General features: G+C 43.3%; 1 protein-coding gene across 2 annotated transcripts; it reads right to left on the bottom strand.

Annotated features, from left to right (window-relative positions):
* Nucleotides 1–677: 677 nt before the first annotated feature.
* N4BP1 (NEDD4 binding protein 1) lies at nt 678–21418 on the bottom strand. 2 transcript variants are annotated; one of them, XM_083165361.1, is made up of 8 exons: nt 21272–21418; nt 14805–15111; nt 11382–12961; nt 10610–10740; nt 9327–9423; nt 7758–7865; nt 6248–6355; nt 678–1127 (listed from the first exon to the last, which is right to left on the bottom strand). In XM_083165361.1, the coding sequence occupies exons 2-8, from the start codon at nt 15060–15062 to the stop codon at nt 788–790; spliced, it is 2622 nt and encodes an 873-aa protein (XP_083021487.1). In that variant the 5' UTR covers nt 15063–15111; nt 21272–21418; the 3' UTR covers nt 678–787. The 2 variants fall into 2 exon arrangements, with proteins under 2 accessions (XP_083021487.1, XP_083021488.1); XM_083165362.1 differs by lacking the exon at nt 678–1127 and adding an exon at nt 1151–2256.
* Nucleotides 21419–21758: the final 340 nt, after the last annotated feature.

Raw genomic sequence — 21758 nt, forward strand, 5'->3', positions numbered from 1 at the left:
GCAAGTGCCTAATAGGTTGCCATGGGTAATGGTACCAATGTTGTGTTTTAGAGGTCCTAATAATACCACCCCACAACCTGATCCTTGTATTTGCAAGGAGATGAAACCAAATGTAAAAACATTTTTTTTTATTTATAAAATATAATCCACAGGATATATTTAGTCTGAATAAATCCCTTGAGCGGCGTTCTGATGGGATTACTGTGGATTGTGTGTGTGTCCCCGTCCCGCCCCGCCCCCATATTAATACCTCATGTAATGGTATTAACAAATACGTGTTTTCTACAATATCATTCATTAAACTCACCCGCACACTGTAAGCGGTAATACTTCAAATATCCCCAGATATGTGGGGATATTTTCTAGAACTCTTCCTTTGGTCATTTTAGAAAGATTATTTTTTTCCTTTTTACTATCTTTATGACCATATTATTACCAGATCCTTTTAAGTAAAAAAAAGTTTCCTACCCAGACCACATTTATGTCCACAAACATTTGCGCCATAATGGACCACGCTCTCTTCTTGGGTAGAACCAATCTTCCTTAAAACGCAGCCAGTCTGCAAAGATCCAGTGACATCACAGGAATGAGTCACTGAATATTGGTTCCGTTCCCAATATGGCCCCCTCAATGCGTTAAATGATGGATCCACTTTAAAAACAGTGACAGGAAGGACACACAAGAAACATAAAGTTTTAATAAAATAATAGCCTAGAGCTGGTGACAAATCAGAGATCGTTCAAAGATCCTGGATGCAAAATAAAAAAACACAGGGCAATAACAGCTGTCAGTCGAGGACCATTGCTGACAACGCATTGAGATCCCTCATATAGGGATGTGCAGACAAGATCTGGTTGATCTTCTCCCTTTGTTCTGACTCAGGGAAAATCTTCAAGAGAGAGTCTTTTAACGATAGTGTCTCATGGTAACTCCTCTGTGCGGGAGTAATGACCCGGGGGCGGAGGATGTTCTGCATCGGTAAATTGAACCGGTGTTTTGGCTCTCTTGGTGGGAAAACTATGGGATGAGGGTGATTGACGTTGGCTGCCACCGGCTTTGGAAGAGAGGCATCATGGCTTGGAAAAAACACTCCACTGTCTGCTGGATGGGGGGTGAGGGAGGTAGTTCTGGGGGAGAAAGAACATTAAATTATCCAGTGTGCATAAATATATTTATATGTGCCTTGGGCATGCACTTAATAAGAACAAACACCATGTGATTTAACACTGTATATAAAGCATATTTTAAAGAATTATTATATTTAAATAAGGTCATTTTGTACTGCAGAACTAACGTAATATGAAATAAAATAAGAGAACTGTTCAGTACCTGCCACAATAAAAGCCCATCCACAATAGGCCACAGGTTCTCAAACTCGGTCCTGAGGACCCCACACAGGGCACGTTTTGCAGGTCTCACAGAATCACAAGTGAAATCATTAGCTCCACCTGTGGATCTTTTAAAATGTTTCAATGAGTGCACCTGTCGGGTGACTGAACTGTGTGTTTGAATTTGAGAACCCATGAAGTAGGCGATTTTGAGCTCAGAGTTACTTATAGACATACGCAAATTTCCTGGGGTTTTTCACACGCAGGCTCGTAATACCGGGACTAGCTTATGTCTGATTGGCTCTCCACAGGATTTGAGTTGACTAAAATCCCGGGATTGTACCGTGTTTAAACCCCCGGGTAGTATGTCAGAAAGGAGTATTCGAGATCAAAACCTCCCAAACCGTTCACTATGTGCACCTCGTAGTGTCAGTAACATCATACACTTCACAGCTATAGCAATTTAGGGTGCGATGCAATGACAAACCAACCAGCCGTCTCCGATGTGATTTTCTGTGCTGAATGCAGGATAAGGTCTAAAACTGGGGAACGTTGGCAGTATTTCTTACACACTACATGACGGGTTCTACCGTCGGTAGTAGGCCCAGGTGACCAATTTCGGAATCCAATATAGTCAGTGACATTACCTGGCCCTTGCCGATAATATAGTCAATAATGAGCTGCATAGACAGAGCGGGGAGAGGAAGGTTGTTTGAGATGCGCAGGAGCGGACATTGTTAACAATTATGTCAATACAAACTTAAATAAATTGCTGTAAACATGACCAGAGTTAATTGCAAAAGATTTTAATTTAAATTTTATAATTTAAGAAAAAAGAACATTTTGTGGATTAGGTTGGAAGGTCTGGTGGTCTTGCTGCAGTAATCAGTAGGTATAGGGTATCCTCCTCATCATCATCACCATCCCTCTGAAAGATGGAGTCACTGGTTGTACAATTAGTGTAAAACAATTGTAATGTTGGTCAGTGACCTGCTAATCATCTCTGCTCCTCCTGTGTCTGAGCGCAGCATTCCCCTGCACCTCTGTGCCGCTTTGGTCTAAGCATAGTATAAATGGCACTATAATGGAAACTACTGAGGAAGAGAGGGATCTAGGTGTCACTATTTCAGGGGACTTAAAAGCAGGTAGGCAATGTAACAAAGCAATGAAGAAGGCAAGTCAGATGCTTGGTTGCATAGGGAGAGGTATCAGCAGTAGAAAGAAAGAAGGGTACTTATGTAGTATCTGGGCTGCCGATTTTGTGATTGTATGCCTTACCTTAAGGCATACAATCAGATGCGATGCGATTTTGCATAGGATTCAATGTTAAGAAGGTCCTGTTCATTTCCCCACTATCCAAGTGGGCATAGAGTTGATTTTATATAGCGTGGCGAGCGCAGCGAGCCACCGAGCCCGAAGCGTGGCGAGCGAACGCATATTTCTTAAAAAGTATTCTGTGTCCGCTCGCCACGCTTCGGGCTCGGTGGCTCGCTACAGGTTTATATCCAACTCCATGCCCACTTGGATAGTGGGGAAAGGAAAAAGGACCACTTTTTCCCATTGAATTCTATGTTAAAATGGACTCAGACCATTTTAACATTGAATCCTATGAAAAAATCTTGACCATCGCATACGATTTGGTCGCATGCGATGCGATTTCTAAATCGGACGCCCAGATACTACATAAGTACCGAAAGAAGTAATTGTGGGGCAGATTTATTAAGCTTGGAGAAGAGATAAACTGGAGATAAAGCGGAGAAAAGGTAAAAGGAGATAAAGCACCAGCCAATCAGCTGTGTTTGAAAAAGACAGTTGGGAGTTGATTGGCTGATGCGTTATCTCCTTTTACCTTTTCTCCGCTTTATCTCCAGTTTATCTCTTCTCCAAGCTTAATAAATCTGCCCCAATGCCACTGTATAGGTCATTGGTACGACCTCACCTAGAATATTGTGTTTAGTTCTGGAGGCCATATCTCCAGAAGGATATAAATACATTAGAGACTGTACAAAAAAGAGCAACTAAAATGGTGCATGGCCTACATCACAAAACGTACCAGGAAAGACTAAAAGATCTTAATATGTATACTTTAGAGCAGAGAAGGTAAAGGGGGGGACATGATAGAAACTTTCAAATATATCAAGGGCTTTAACAAGGTACAGGTGGGAGACATTCTTCACAGGAAGAGGAGCAACAGAACACGAGGACATGCACTGAAACTAGAGGGAGGAAGATTCAGGGGAAATGTGAGGAAGAATTTTTTCACAGAAAGAGTAGTAGATAAGTGGAATAGCCTCCCAACAGAGGTGGTAGATGCAAATACAGTAGTACAATTTAAACATGCTTGGGATAAGCATATTGATATCCTTACAAAAAAATAAGGATCAAATATGGTTTGAGGTAACATGTTTAAAAAAAAGGGGCAGACTAGATGGGCCAAGTGGTTCTTATCTGCTGTCAAATTCTATGTTTCTAGGTTTCTATGTAGCATGTAGGAATGCCGTATACATGTATGTGAACCACATCTATTATCAGTCATGTCCTCAGATAAAATGTTCTATCCATACACGGTTATGTACTAGTAATGACGTCTGGACTGGAGGAGGCAGCGGTACTGGGAAGGCGGCTAGCATTCAAACAGTCTCAGGATAAGTAAAGCCCCGTACACACGGGGCTGATATATTGCTAGCAATATATGGCTGATCAATATATTTCTCAGTTTCTCCTTTTCATCAGCGACCAGAGATGGTCGCTGATGAAAGGGAACCTGCCGGCGGTGACGCAGAGGTAATCCGGCTGGTCGCAGGACCAGCGATTAGAACAGGGCTGAAAACGGGAGCGCGCACCCGACGATTTATCGCCGGGGCACACTCCCATCACTGGCAATATGGTCGCCAGCGACCATATTTCCAGCCCCTATCGCCCCCGTGTGTACACAGCTTAATGCTGGTCTATAAATGAAAGAAAGGGTACCGCTAACATAAGAAAAGCAGAAGAACCAAGTTACCATGGTAGGATTAAGCCTCCAATACACTCATTGTGTATTATATAATATTAACCAATAGGGATCTTACAGGAGTACCCATCATCTTTTGTGGAACGGAGCAATATAGTGTCTACACTAAAACATCTTTGATGTATGTAGTGTCATCCACTGTGTGTTACCCATTATAGAGGCGAGGTCTAGGTGTACAATACCCTCATTATGTGCTTGATTCAGACTTGATCGCTGCTGAGCAAATTTGCAGCAGCCAGCGATCAAGTTGACGCCGCACCGATATAGTTAAATCCTGCGAATAGAGATGTATGGCTAGCGAAGTAATCGCAGCTGAGCTAAATTGAAGTCTTTCATTAGCAGCTCACCGACGAATGATTTTTAGGTACTTGTGTACTAGCACGGCGCCCACGATATTTGGTCGCACAACATATAATCGCATGGCATACACCCGATGCGACGCAAAATTGTATAAGCCCCCTATATGATGTTTAATTGAATAAGCACACTAATGGGGGCTTACAATGTTAAATGAACCCCCACTATGAACGTGAACCCGAAGCGTGGCGAGCGCAGCGAGCCACCGAGCCCGAAGCGTGGGGACATGTATTACTTTACATGTATTCCGCGTCCGCTCGCCACGCTTCGGGCTCGGTGGCTCGCCACACTATATAAAATCAACTCCACACCGACGTGGATAGTGGGGGTATGAAAAGGTCGTAGGACGCGTACTGCTGCGCTCGCCACGATTCGGGTTCACGTTCATAGTGGGGGTGGCGTGGGGGTCCATTTAACATTGTAAGCCCCTATTAGGGTGCTTATACAATTTTAAATCGCATACCATTGTATATGCGATAGAATGGCATACAATTTTAAATTGTATACCATCGGCTGCCATCGCATGCCTTACGGTCTGCGATGCGATGGGCGCCGTGCTAGTACACAAGTACCGATTTTTACATTGGGCACCGGTCATAACAGGCTAGGTGTAACCAGAGACTTACTCCGTGGCTGTGATGAATACACCCGTATAAAGGCCCATACACATGCATAGTTCATGGAAAATTGCCCACTGTGCAAATCTGTAAAGCAGTGATTAGGTCTGAATTAAGGTGGCCATACATCAGAAAGATATTGTACCCAATCATACAATATCAATTGATTGTAAGATGGATTGTGTGCACATCTTGTGTACACAATCATACAATCCATCAACAGATGGATTGTATGACTGATTGTGAGTAGACTGTGTGTCCAGAAACCACCAAGGACTGCCGGGGATTTCAAGGGAAATTGTACACAATCATGAGCGCAATCGATCTTTCTGATGTATGGCCAGCTTTAGGCCCTATATGGCCTCCCGTCACCAGTGGCACACACCTTGCATCTTTTAAAATCACATGTCTAGGGATCCCTAGGACTCATGACCCGGGCTGGTAACCTGTGTCTGAGCTCCACGGGGCGGTAGTGGCACTGGCGACCTCCAGCGATGAGCGGCACTGGGCAGAACATATCATTGAAGCCCCTGGACGCCCACTATTTACTTACATTTTGCAGAGTGGGCGGCCGGGCTGGTGCAGAGTGCTGTCGGGAGGCGGGTGGGCGTGCTGTGCACTGTCGAGGTCACGCTGCGGGCAGTGCTACATTTCCGGGTATGGGAGAAGCCGGGCAGCGTCTGAGCGAGTGCTCAGAAACTGCCCGGAATTAGACTGCGCATGCGCAGTCTAATCCTGAAATACCGGGATTGGAAACTCCAATCCCAGCATTGAAATCCCGGCGTTTTGGATTTGGATTGGCCACCCTACACATGTCCCACTATGAGGGCGAGCCTTGTTCCCCTATGGTGAAAGCATCCTCTCTCTCTCTCTCATAATGGACAGAAATGTGGTCTGAAGCATCCGTGGCACATCCAATCCTGCACTATTACCTTTCTGCAGACTGCTGGCAGAGGAAGTCTTCCAGCTTTGGGCCGTATCTTCCCAACGGGTCATCTGGTATCATGAAGATATCACCAACAAAAGTGAACTGTAATAGTCTGCAGCATAAAGTACAAAACATCACTTAATCCAATGTAAAACAAATCTTAATTATTATTAGGGCGGTATTCAATCCCTGCACCACTCGCATATTCAATGCTACAGTTACAGACATCATTGAAGGCAGTTCCCAATAAAACAGATCAGGCTAAAGGTGTCCCCATACACGATGAGAGGGTGCTGAGCGATGCCATGTGCACTCCCGCGGGCATTCCCATTGCACAGCACATAAAGTCTCCGTGCTTTTTAAACTAGGTCACGATTGCATCGCATGCAAATCGCATAGGAATAATTGTACCGTGTATGGGCACCTTAAACCAAGTCCAATCTTTTTTGTCGGAAACGGCCACGGATTGTCGAATTCAGACTTTTTCTTTTTTTAAATCCTGTTTTTGCAGATTCAGAGTTTCCGACACTCAACAGCTGGAACATTGAATTCTCGAAAGTCGAGTTATAGTCGGAACGAAAATAGCCCGGGACTCCGATTGCTGAGACGTTCCGGCAACCGGTATCCCAGATTGAATATCCCACTTTCTGTATGCACTGCATACAGAACTCATTTCCTGAAATTATACCCCATTTGTACATACTGTACAACAGTTTCCTCACCACATGGTAACAGCACCTGCTCCTTTTCTGTCGTACATGGTGTCTGCTATAGCCACGCAAGTCAACGTTTGGCAACATACTGTACAAAAGTGATTTATAAGATAGATTTCTAATAATCAGATTATCATCATTTATTTATATGGTGCTGTAAGGGTTCCGCAGCACCTAACACTACATAAATGGGCAAAAAAAAATTATATGACAATTACATGGTAAATAAAGACCATCAGGGGACAAGACACCGACACAATTATCAGGGTGGCAGAGACATATATTCCAAGAAAAGCACAAGAGGAGAGAGGGCCCTGCTCATTAGATCTTACATTCTAAAAAGGGATCAGATGCCCTATAGCTCTAACAACCACCAGGATATTAACGGCTAATGACAGACCAATTATATTAATATACAAATTCTCAGTAGGTGACAGCACATTTGCAATAGCTTATTACGAAAATCCGTACACACTAAAGTTGAGCTGCAGTACCCTACATAACCTGCAGAGGGCTTACCCGTCAATAGTCAGTGTCAACAGCTACACCTACAGGCTGAATCTGACACAATAGAACAGTGGTAGCCAACCCTAGCCATCGAGAGCTACCAACAGTTCACATTTTCCAGACAACCTAGCTGCTGCACAGCTGCACTCATTAATCACTGACACATTTTAAAAGATCCACAGATGGAGCTAATTAGCTCACTTGTGATTCTGTGAGGAGACCTGCAAAACATGCACTGTTTGTAGCTCTCGAGGACTAGGGTTGGCTACCCCAGCAATAGAAGAATCTACTGACCTTTCCGTTATGATCTGCCTCCACACTGGTGACTCAACGACAAACTCCCGGAGATTGTCGTTCGTGACTATTATTCCTCCAGTCTTCTCGGCCAAGTGCAAGAGGAATCTATGTGAGGGAGGGAGTGTTTGAGAAAAAGATTCATAGGTACTTGTATACCTTAACGGCTCCCATCGCATGCCATATGTAGTGGCATGCGATGCGATTTTAGCGGGTTTTTTATGCATTTGTACGCGGTACGCGTCCTACGACCTTTTCATACCCCCACTATCCACGTCGGCGTGGAGTTGAGAATAGAAAGTGTGGCGAGCCCGAAGCGTGGCGAGCGCAGCGAGGCCCGCAAGGGGACGCGGATACCTTCACAGGTATCCGTGTCCCCTTGCGGGCTTCACAGGTATCCGTGTCCCCTCGCCACGCTTCGGGCTCGGTGGCTTGCTGCGCTCGCCACACTTTCTATTCTCAACTCCACGCCGACGTGGATAGTGGGGGTATGAAAAGGTCGTAGGACGCGTACCGCCGCCGCTCGCCACGCTTCGGGTTGGCGTTGATAGTGGGGGTGGTACAGTGTGAAAAATTACATTTGGAGTGCATTTTACATTATTTTAACACATGTCCATGTTTTTTGTGAAAAATGGCATCGCATCGGATCGCATGCAATGCGATTTTTCCGTGTACGATGCACATCGTGGGAGCCGTGATACTACACAAGTACCGATTCATATTTAATAGAAAGATTATGATCACTTTTACTATTGACTATTGGGGCCACATGTAGTAGCATGGTTTTGCCTTGTAAATGACTGTCCCTTTAAAAAAAAAGCCTCAGAGTTTGTCTGGAATTTTTCAAACAAAGTGGTAACATGACATTAAGGGGCTGACTGGCTGGTACTTAAAGTGATAATTCTAGAACCCTGCATCTTTCAAAACCCATGCAGTTCCTCTTCCTGCCTGGGGTGTCCTTCTCTGCTGTGGTGCTTCTAGCACAGGTCTGGTCTGCATATCAGTGCTGAAATACAGACCACACTGTGCTAGGAGCACCACAGAAGCCCGTGACACTACAGGCAGAGAAGAACTGCATGGGTTTTGAAAGATGAAGGGTGCTAGAATGGACAATATAGGAGGTCATGGTATCTGAATGATAAAACCTAGAAATTATATAATACAGTAACACTAAAATAGTAAGTGTTAAACCTGTCCCAAATAAATTACATTATGAAAGACTTGGTGACATCGCTCAGGCACTGCAAAGTCACTTGTATCCCTGAGCTGTGCTGCCACCAATCTGCAAGATACCCTGGAATAGTAACTTGACTTTTTAGCAGCCAGAAAAGATGGGACATATGAGCACTTGTCTCCACATCTCCTAATGCAAAGAAGAAGAGGAGGAGAGACAGGCGGTATACAGTGACAATGGTAGAAAAGCTCTTCCTGGGTGATCTAAAGCTCGTGCTGAAAACAGAACACCATGTTGCACACGCAGTATTAGATAATACTAGTAGGGACAGTTCCAGGTCACTAATGCAAAGTTCCACCATTGCTAGGTACAGGCAATCAGAGGGCTCTACCCACCTGTCATCGTGTGATACAATTCGGGATCCCAGTACGGTCCTGGCAGGGGTAAAAGACAAGATGCCGAGTTCTTCTAGCTGCTGGAGAAAGAACTGTTCTATAAGGAATAAGAGGACAGGTTATGAGGACACGGCAATGAGCCATCAAATAATAATAGCTCTTTTAGTTTTCTAAGCGGAATATGTAAGCAGCACAAATTGGGGCACAGATGTCACAGTTCTGTGTGGAGTTTGTATGTTCTTTGTCCGTGTGGGTTTCTGACAGTTGCTCCGGATTCCTTCCACACTCCAACAAAAAAACATATTGGTAATGGTGTGCTAACAACAATTAACCTTAATGTACCCATGCGGTAGGAAATATAGGGACAAATGTATTATGCCTTAACATGTGATCAAGTAGAGGGCGATAGAGATAAAGAACCAGCCAATCAACTCTTAACTCTCATTTTTCAAACCCATCATGCAATGGCAGTTTGCAGCTTATTGTCTGGTACTTCATCACTTGTTAAGGCTTAATACATCTGGCCCATAGATTGTAAGCTCCACTGGGGCAGTGACTGATGGGAATGACTGAATGTAATAGTCGCTGTACAGTGCTGCGGAATGTGTGTGCTATAGAAATCAAATCTGGTTTTACCTAATTCATTGTAAAAGATTAATAGAAAATTTCCTTACATTCATATAAATGGTCCCAACAGGAGATAAAATGTGGTGTTAAAGAGCATATGTTACCAATAGCAACCACTGATGAAGCGGGGACAAACTGTCCACTATGAGCCAAATTCAGTAATAAAAAAAAAAAAAAAGCTATTTATTGTCTGTCTGGAACAAACCATGTTGCTGTGCAAGGATAGCAAATGCATGCATGTATATGATTACTGTGCAGGGTAAATACTACCAGTTTTTGCATGTAGCCCAGAGACGGCTTTATGTGGTTACACTGCAATTTAGATTTCAGTTTGAACACACCCCACCCAAATCAAACTCTCTGCACAGGTTACATCTGCCCCACCTGCAGTGCTGCATGGTTTGGCCCATTTGCATGCATTTTTTATTTCCCAACAAAGCTGAATCAGGCCCAATAGAATGAATGTAAATCCTCCGATTTTTTTCTGTGAATTTTTTTTTTTTTTGTTAGCACAAAAACTTTGTGTGGTCAGTGTTTTTAAACATGCCAGATAATTGGTTAGAAATGCACTGCTAACATAGAATATAGCGCTAGAATAAGCATCCTGTGAGAACAATGCAGTACGGGGCTGGGAGCCGGCAAGAACTTGGCGTTACCTGTGATGTTGGGATCTCGTTTCGTTCTCCACTGTGGAACAAAGACCGTAACTTTTCTGTGACCTTTCTTCCAAAAATATTCCACGGCTATAGCGATCCCTCGACAGGAGAAGAACCTTTGTAAACCATGGCTAATGGAAGTAGGAATAAAAATGTGTTATTTCAATGGGGTGATAATACATTTGGTAAATGCACAAATAAATGTGGGGGTGATTGTGCAGCAGAGAAGTCAGGTACACGTGTCCTCCAGACTGAATTATGGATCTCTAGCACCTACAAGCTGGCCCTGTGGTGCCTCCTAATGTTCAGCTCTGATATACGGTCACCTGATTGGGTGAGCTCATGTGATGTCATCTGCGGCTTCCAAACTATCTCCACTAGAGCCTCGTGATTTTAAGGATCAAAGTTAAGAAAGGTTCTAAAAATGATAGGAGGTAAAGTTGCCCATAGCAACCAATCAGATTTTTGTCTATTAAATCATGACAATCATTATCACAGTAACGTGGTTTAATACACAAACCCCAACACTGGCTGGTGGCAGCCTTTTTGATATATATGACTGGGACATACACAAGACATCACTTCTGTGCTACAGTTTATGTATTATATCACATCTCCTATTTGTCCCGGGAACAGCACCTTCTCTCTCTGGAACATGAATTTTCTGGCAGGGTCTTCCGAAAGCACAAGGCAGGCAATGCCGTTCCTCCATATACCTCAGTAGTGATACAAGAACACTGATTCAATATGTAATAACCAGCACTATACTGACCTCATAGCAACATTGCTTCCATCGATAATGATATGCTTAAGATCTCCTCTACCAGGCTCATTCTTCAGCTCGAGGCGGTACGGTGTTTTAATGGAATTAAGAAATATTTGTACTCCAGTTACAGGTGGCCCGTGTATGGGCCTTGCCAACAATGCAGGGACTGTATGGTTTACTATACGACTTGGGGCGATGGATTTGACAGGGGCCTGCTTTCCAGGATTAACCACCAGAGGGAGGTAAGAAGGTCCTGGCTTTTCTGAGATCACAGGTTTACAATGGACAGGACTCGATGTACCTCTCGGTATGAAACTAACATTTTTTGATGCAGTCCTTTCAGCCTCTAGTCTTTGAGACGTCAATGCTACGCTACCGGTGTGACTGGTCATCCCTGAAGGTGGCTTTGAAAGAGGTTCGTTAATGGACAGCCCAGAGCTCACATTTGGTTCTATAGTGACCTCCTGTTGTGGTTGAGACGCTACTTTAGGTACGGGAGGGATTTTAGTCATTTGATGAACCCTAGGACTGATGTCCTTTGGTTGGCTCAAGGTAGCACATGGAACCCTAGGACTGATGTCCTTTGGTTGGCTCAAGGTAGCACATGGAACCCTAGTGCTGATGTCCTTTGGTTGGCTCAAGGTAGCGCATGCCTTATTGTTTTCTTTTTCTATTTCCTCAAGAAGTTTCAATGGTTCCTCTGATTGTCCCAGTTCTCCAATGACCTTTTCCACCACACCTTGTGAATATCCCATAGTCTTAAAAAAGTTCACAAGAATTTTGTACTCCGTTTCATCCCTCGTAGTGTCTTCATCATCCAGAAGTATTACTGAATCGTCCATGCTGCTGGACTCAGACAGTAAATCAATGATTGGGACATCTGAACTGTCAGCAATTTTGATGACTGGACCATCTATCTGTATACATTCCAACGAGAACGGTTTCTTCGAACATCTGTCCTCATTCTCAGAGCTTCTTCTTTTTGTAGATGATCTATCCGGCTGGGATGGCAAAACACAGGAGGAGCTCGGCTTAGTCTCTGGAACACAGGAAAACACAGTGTCCAACTGATCGGTCAGCTCGGTCACAGGGGTTCTCCTGTTCTTTCGGGTTTGGTCAGAGTCCGGTTCGCTTTGTGGTTGGTCTTTAGTCCTGGCATTGACCATGATTATCTCACAGTCCAGGTCATCCTGTACCAGCAAACTTTGGTCATCTGACCCAAGACTCAACAACTCCTCCTTTAGGGCACTGGGTAGTAATAATAAATCCATTGTATAATAATCCGCGTGGACTTCAACAAATTGTTTAAATCTCCGTTTCACCTCTGGTTCCCTGTCATGGGGTAAACTTTCATTTTTTCGGAAAAGCCGGACAAACTGCTGGATGTGGCTCTGCGCCATGACAACTGGTTCTGTTCCTCCTTTAATGCTAAGGATCCCAATTTCCAACACAGTGACGTTGGCACTAGTGTCCATAATAAGGCGGTTGAGGAATTGATTCTTGGCGCCGGCAAAGATGCAATGCATCTCTTTGGGGTAAGGTTCCGTCTCCTCCATCTCTGGGTCACAGAGGCCTTTAACATACTCCTACAACACAGAAAGAGGATCATAAAGGCACATCAACCACAGATAACGACTTAGCTCAAGGTCATTCTTTCAGGAGTAAATTATATAGATAGGACAATCTTTGGAAAGCACAGGAAGTTGTATAACGGAAACTAAATCCAGCACTGCTTTGTAACACCATTGTAGGGTTAGTGTACAGGTTGCCTTAAGGGTGCACTATATTTTTGTGTGTGTGTGGCAGATAGAGGAAAATATTCTCTGTGTGGACCCCATTCCACTTTGGCCACCCTCTTCCCACCCAGGGCAGGATAGATCCACTCTGTAATGGAGAATATCACACACACTTATTAAAAATAAATAAATCCGCAATCTTGGGGCTTGACCAGATCTTCTCAAACTCAGTACTCACAACACCTTAACAGTCAAGACTTGAGGTGCGGTGAAGACTGAATTTGGGAACCACTTTTCTAGACTAAAATAGACTTTCCCATAGAAATTTTATGGAGTAGAAGAAAAGAAAGCGGTTGCAGAGTTGGATGCACACCTATGATGTCATTCATATGTATTGATCAATTTTTTTTTTTTTATTAAAAATGACCCTTGTGTTTTTCTTTTATTGTGCATAACATATGTTAGACACAGTGAAAATAAGGGGTTAAAATCACATCTACTTATAACAAAACAACATGTAATGTGTATGGGGATAAAGTAAGGAAAAGTTGTGCAAAGAATAGCATTTAAAAATAGAGCCTTTGTCATGCCGTTTATTTTTCTCACAACTGAGAATGAAAGCACTGGTTATACACTGTGTATAGCTATATTGCTAGTGTGTAACTGTTTCTGGCACAGAGCCCAGGCTTTGGTTTGTCAAGGAGTTATCAATGTTGCAGATTTAGGATTTTATATTGCCTTAACTGCAATGTAAGGGGTTACAATTCTACAGAGACCTGATCTGGTGCCAAGTCTGTATTTATTGGAGATGGTGATTAGGGATGTTTTTAGTTTGGTGTGCACTTTATCTTATTCCCCAACCACTTGTATTCAGGGCCTTATTCTAGTTCACGCTTTCTGACAAAATCCTTCTTAGATGGACAAAACCATGTGCACTGCAGGGGGGCAGATGGGAAAGTCTATTTTAGTCTAGAAAAGTGGTTCCCAAATTCAGTCCTCACAGCACCTCAAGTCTTGACTGTTAAGGTGTTGTGAGTACTGAGTTTGAGAAGCTCTGGTCAAGCCCCAACTCTGCAACCGTTTTCTTTTCTTTTACTCCATTGTATTTCAATGGTTGTCCTGATAGCAGCACCCCCCCCCCCCCCCCCCAACATATAACCTGATCTGACCTCATATTTTAGAAACCTCTCCAGCAGTGGCTGTGGTTGGTCAGTGTGTACAGCCACTGACCAACCACAACAATTGCGCCTACATCTACAGCATGGGTCTTCAACTTATGGCCCCCCAGATGTTGTGAAACTACATGTTCCAACATGCATTGACACATTTTTTCCTATAAGAGCATGCCAAAACTGTCAGGGCATGCTGGGACATGTAGTTCCACAACATTTGGAGGGCCACAGGTTGAAGACCTGTGATCTACAGCCTCAGACCTCACCATAAAATAATGAGACCGCATGATGACGACCAGCCACCCAGCTTCACATTAGATCTGATAATGTGTGGGTGTACATACACACATAGCACTAGCCAAAACCACACAGCACAAGCCGGACCCATTCCAATTCTCACAATATACCCTTGAACGTTCCCAGCTCCAATCTCATAGTTGTCCTTAAAATACACATAGCCGTCATCCATCCCACCCAATGCCATTGTAGAGAAAATACAGGAAAGGGAATAGGCACTGTACCTTGGCCCTGAGCACTGCATCTCTTTTGCCCTTAAGCTGCAGCCAGATCCGGCCTGGGTTTTTCCCCTCTTCTCCGTCCTTGCAGGGGATGTTCTCCAAAGACCCCAGCACTGTAAACAGCACCGGGAACAAAGTCTGCACCAGGGAACGGCTCTGTTCCAACAGGCTCCTCTGGTCCCCGGGTGCAGTGAATTCATCCACCAGATCTTTGCAGAGAGCCTCATCTTCTAACTTGAGTTGAATAGGAAAGTTAGCCATGCCTGTGTGCGCTTAGTCTGGGACCCTGGACATACTGAACATTGCGGATCTGGAAAATAGGCAATGAAAGGCATGTTATGGATTTAGAAAGCTTCAACCTGGGGCTTTAACCATATAAAAAAAATTTTTTTATACAAATAGATATTGCATTAATATAGAAGCAGAAACTGTTCTGCTAGTTCTGTTTCGTATCCTTTTGCTTATATGCTATCAATGCAACCTACGTTGCTATAAAACAGGGAAAATATACAGACCAGGAACAGAACTGAGGACGGTTAACATAAAACTGTAAGTCGCACTTTGCCAATATCATGTGATCAGGTACATAAGATGATCAACAGGACAGGTTTTCTGCACCCCTCCAAATAAGGGAACATGAATTAAGAAATATATATATGACTCTCACTCTCTCCTCCCCCCCCCCCCCCCCCACTGCTTTACCCCTGTGCTGTTTAGTCATATCTTAATATCTTCAGTTATATATTTGTACAGAGCAGTAACACAACTTCAAGTTGTATCATTCTCCGTGCATAGAAGACTCTTAGGGGGAAATTCAATGGTCTCTGCCCGCAGCTGGCACAGATGGGGCAATTCAATTGTTGCTCTATTCTGAGCTGTGGGACATAATCTCATTTCACAGCCATTAATGTTGGCAAGCTGAAATGTGCACCCAACTGTAATTTTTTCAGATTGTGCCCAGCATTTTAGTTGGGTTCAGCAGTTTTACGTGGCTTAACCCAGCCCGTCTTGGTGCGATCAATGCAATAAGAAATAAATAATAATTATATTGCCCATAGGCCTACCCACACTGGACGCAATAACCCACAATACGCATGCGCCAATACTGATTATTGGACGGAAAGTGGATGATAGTGCTCTTTTATGGGAAGAAACAGCAGAAGGGGTGGTGGGGGTGGCAGGAGTGTTGCGTTTGTTCAGTGGGGGTGTTGCAGCCTGCAACTGCATCTTTGTGCCAAGTTTCCCAGGCCCTGGCGACTTTGTTGCAACACACATTCTGGGCACCCTAAGGAAGGCTTATTACTAAGCAGAAACACGTTGGTGAGGACTACTAGGAAGTAGTGACTGTGAAACTGGACCTTCTGCCATACCATCTTGGAGCTATTGTTGGGAAGTGGACTTTTGTTGAGACCCGGGATCTCTCCAGGATTACTTCCCTTATGTTCAAGTGACATGAATAGCCTTGATTAGAAGGTCAGACACGGTACTATGCCAGTTAGCATTTTCGTTTTTAATAGGTTTACATATTTACACTATGTGGAGCATTTAATTTTAATCCGAGATATATAACGAGTCTTGTGACCCGGTATCCGACAAGAACATACAAAATATCTTGTGGCCTAAGTGAAGTCTCACCTCTGGTACGGAGTATATTCATTAGTTAACAAGAAAATATTACATTGCCGTTTGATATTATCTACACTATGAGAAGTGCGATTGTCTTGTGGTTTTTTTTTTTTTTTGGTACTCAAACCCCTGAAGAAGCCTCCAACATCAAAAATTTACATCTATACTTTATGGTAGCGCCTTACCCTACGTTTTTTATTTGTGTATCATTGTTGTGATAGTATGGTGACTGTTTTGTGGTAGGGCTGCACCCTTTGTTTAGAGCGCAGGTTACCTAATTTTTCTATTCTGTATAAGACACATTCTGGGAAGCCATAGAGCGGTTCTGAAGTTAGATTGTGCGTCTTGGTACAGAAATATCTCATTTGAGACACCGCAATCGCTGTAAAATTCCTGGTGGCTGTGGCACTGGCGGATTTCCTCAGTAACGCTGTGTACAAAGACTGAGGGGTAGATGTATGAAGCAGTGATAAGGGAGAAGTGATAAAGAGCCTGGTACTTATCACCGGCCAATCAGCTCCCAACTGTCCCTTTTTAAACCCAGCCTGTTAGTTACTGGTCAGGAGCTGATTGGCCGGTGATGAGTACCAGGCACTTTATCACTTCTCCCTGCTTCATACATCTACCCAATAGTCACAATGGTATTAATGCCCACAAAGCAGCATACCAAACTACACTTCTAAAAACCATGACAACAGAAAATTAGAGATAAAAGATAAGGGAACGATAACAAATGGCTCTAACTGAAGATGGACAAGCCATACTGCAAACACATCACATCAAGCACATTCCTAAAAGTAAAAAGAGTAATAAGTAATTATATGAATTAACATTTTACCATCATATTATATATAATAAAAAAGTGACTAAGTGATATAACACCAGATGTATCAAGCTTCAAAAAGTGATAAATTGGAGTGATAAACGACCAGCTCCTAACTGTTATGCTACAGGTTGGGTCTGAACAATGACAGTTGTGGGCTGCTTAGCTGGTTTTCACTCTCCAACTTATTAATTTTTGAAGCTTGATAAATCTGGTGGATAAAGAGAAACCGAATCAAGCATAGGAGGACTCAGGGCCAGATGTAGCAAGCTTAAAATGTGAAAAAATGGAGAGAGTGATAAACCACCAGCTCCTAACTGCCATGTCACAGGCTGGGTTTGAAAAATTACAGGTAAGAGCTGATTGGTTGGAGGTTTATCACTCACCATTTTACCACTTTTCAAGGCTTAGTACATCTAGCCCTCAGGGAGGATGTTGGTTTAAAAGCTCAGGGGTATGGGATCCTCAGACGCCATAATCTAAACAAGGGGCTCATCATTAGCAGCAACTTCAAAATCCTCATGCACTGAAATGTGGTCACTTATAGTCACAGCTTTGCTAAAGAAAACGGGAATTAGTATTATTTTGGACACGTGCAGAAAAAAAAAAAATATATATATATATATATATATATATATATATATATATATATATATATATATATATATATATATATATATATATATATATATGGAGGGCTATAGTTTAGGAACTCGGCGATCAGTTTTACCTTACAAATATATATTAAATGAAATATGAAGGAGTTTTTGGAAAAAATAGTCAGAAATTTATTACAATAAAGGGGTGGGGGGGCTGGTACAGCACAGTAAATGACACCAGTGGGTGTGACAATAAGAATATATGCTTTACAAAATATGTATATGTGATGAGCAAATAAAAGGATAATTTAAAATGCTACAAACACAAAAATACTCCAAAAATACTTTCCTGTACAGACGGTTCACCAACGTCTGGCCCTGGGCTCGTGCTGACACCCATTTTTTGAATTGGGAGTGTTTTACATATATATTCCATTCAAGATATATAATACTATATTTGGATTAGTTAAAAATATCCTTCTGTATATTTAAAAATATCTTGGCGCTGAAATATATATATATGGTTTCCCAGCTCCCACCGGACACCGGAAAACAAACACGTCACTGCAGCAAAATCTTCAAAACGGTGAAGTATTTATTAGCGCCCCAACGGCTCGTTTCGGGGTTTCCCCCTTTCTCAAGAGGCAATACAGACAATTTAAACAGTGTACAACACATACCTTAAATACCTCCCCAATTGGCGCCAATCTCCCGTCCCAGCCTCCAGACTTACAGCGCACAGGGTCCCACTGCGATGACGTCAGCGTCTCACACACGCTTCCACCATGGAAACCGGACGCTTGATGTGTTAGTAGTCATGGAGTATCCCGCCTTCTGGCACGCCCCCCCACGGACGTCACATGTACTACCTGACAGCCTCTCTCACTGGCGTCAGCGTAGTCATGGAAACTCTACCGTGCGGGGAACCAGAATGACGGGTCAGGGATAGGAAGTTGGACCCAAGGATCGGCACACCCAGAACAAATATAAAAAATAACATAAACATATAAAATGTGTACATAGTACCGACGGATGGTTCAGGTATGAGACATCGGGGTCAAAACGCCATGTCAATTGTGGCTACTGATAAAAATCTACCTGCCTTTAGAGATATACGACCTTTAACGTGTTACACACGTGGTCGCAACCTGAGGGATATACTGGTACACTCAGATGTTACAGGGTTTAACCCGGAGGTACGTTCTAAAACAGTATATAAAAAGCCCGGTTGCTATAAATGCCCTAAATGTGCCACTTGTAATTTTTTGATTGCTACAGATCGATTTACGCACCGGCATAGTGATAAAATATATCGCATGAGACATGTTCTCACTTGCGATACTCAGTTCGTTATTTATGCAATTATCTGTCCATGCAATTTATTTTACATTGGTATGACTTCAAGGAAGTTTAAAGAAAGGATGGCATTACATAGGTCTTCAATTAAGGCAGCATTGGCTGGGAAAAAGGCAGATCAACCGGTAGCAATCCATTTCAGGGATAAGGGTCATCCATTGGAATCGCTGCGGTATCTGATCATCGATCATGTACCTCCGTCTAACCGCGGTGGCGATAGAGTGAAACGCTTATTAAAATTGGAGGCTTCATGGATCTATAGATTAGATACCGTAGCGCCTAATGGCTTGAATGAACGTATCGTGTGGAGTTCATTTATGTAGGATCTCTATCTCTTTTTGCAATTTTCGCTATGATGATTGTATATTTATAAGTATAGTTTATGTATGATGCAAACTGTCCTGATTGCCGATGTGGCAATATATTGTGCATTTATCTTTATCCATGTTTCCTTCATATGTGTTTTTTAATATATCTTCTTGCTGTATTCTTGTCCAGCTGCATGTACTGGGGTGGTGGGGCTGGGTGACTAACTTTGGAGGTGTGAGCTCCTAGTGGTTACCCATTCTCCCTTCCCATATGCTATGCAATGTTTGTACAATGTGTGCTGAGATATGGTTCTGGTCGATGACATCGTGAGATTGCTCCATGTGTGTGAGACATGGCGTTTTGACCCCGATGTCTCATACCTGAACCATCCGTCGGTACTATGTACACATTTTATATGTTTATGTTATTTTTTATATTTGTTCTGGGTGTGCCGATCCTTGGGTCCAACTTCCTATCCCTGACCCGTCATTCTGGTTCCCCGCACGGTAGAGTTTCCATGACTACACTGACGCCAGTGAGAGAGGCTGTCAGGTAGTACATGTGACGTCCGTGGGGGGGCGTGCCAGAAGGCGGGATACTCCATGACTACTAACACATCAAGCGTCCGGTTTCCATGGTGCTGAGGGAAGCGTGTGTGAGACGCTGACGTCATCGCAGTGGGACCCTGTACGCAGGTGTGCGCTGTAAGTCTGGAGGCTGGGACGGGAGATTGGCGCCAATTGGGGAGGTATTTAAGGTATGTGTTGTACACTGTTTAAATTGTCTGTATTGCCTCTTGAGAAAGGGGGAAACCCCGAAACGAGCCGTTGGGGCGCTAATAAATACTTCACCGTTTTGAAGATTTTGCTGCAGTGACGCGTTTGTTTTCCGGTGTCCGGTGGGAGCTGGGAAACCTCTTATCTGTTTGATTTTGACAAAGGCACGCAGCGTGTGGATTATTGTGGAGAGTGCTGGTCCGTTGGCCATATATATATATATATATATATATATATATATATATATATATATATATATATATATATATATATATATATATATACACTGTCCATGTAAATCATAGACGCCAGTCACTGCTTGAGTTTCAATGTTGCTTTTTACTTCATGTAACCAATAAACTTACAATCATCCTTCACCAGTGGCTAATTGTTGAAAAAATAATAACACACACACACACACACACACCTATAAATAAATAAAAAATCTCTATTACCTCAATCAAGATATATATACAAAAATACTTGGACAGCAGACACACACAGGCAAACGTCCTGCTGTGTATTCAATGTATGAGAACACGGCTTGTCTCTATATACAATATAACTTTTTTTTTTTTTATGATTGACAACAAGAACATAAATAAAATTGGTAAACCCAGAGAAGGGGGAGCCCAGTATATGGGAATAGTGGCGAGGAAGAGGGGCACAGAACACGGGTGCAGTAGCAATGACTTTGGAACCCATGGCTGCAATTACAGTGAAGTGGGGGTCCGGTGTATGCGTGTACTGGCTGTGAGGGAGCCTCCAGTCACTTGGGGTAGTGGCTGGAATTGGGGCACCCAGACTCGGGGTTTTATACCAGTGAAAGATCGGTGTCCAGTATCAGGGGGCAGTGGCAGGATGGAGGGTAGAGCAGTCCCAGGGTGGGTGTAGTGGGCTAGTGGCGCTGTGACGAGGGGGGGGAGGAGTCCCATGTATCTGATTGTAGGGTCTCCGGGTAGGGGTCCGGCTGATACTTACGCTGGCCATGCAAGAATCGCCGCGGCTGCCGGGAACTCCGGTCCCTGATTTGTGAAAGCTCGCTCGCTGGAAGAAGCAGATCAACAGTAACTAATCAAACACTTCCGGGTACCCAGACGCCACCGCGGGGCGCGCAACCCCTGACAATAGAGGTGTCCCCGCTGCCGCAGCCATTTCTGCAGAGCCTCTGGCGTAGACTTCTCGGTAACTCAGCCTCCGAAAAAATGGCGGATGTTACAGACATAAAGTATGACACATGGCAGAATCGTAAATATCTGTCTGTATACTCTGTAAAGTGTAAACGAAAGTACTCAGCATCAGCAGGTCACTAATCATGACGAGACTCATTAACTAGTATATATATCTATGTATGTGTAGGTGTATATATATATATATATATATATATATATATAGCATTTTTTATATATATATATATATATATATATATATCATACTTCCCAACATGACCCCTTCCAGGAGGGGGTGT

Source organism: Crinia signifera, chromosome 11 (assembly GCF_055691185.1).
Source record: "Crinia signifera chromosome 11, ASM5569118v1, whole genome shotgun sequence".
Taxonomy (NCBI): Eukaryota; Metazoa; Chordata; class Amphibia; order Anura; family Myobatrachidae; genus Crinia; species Crinia signifera.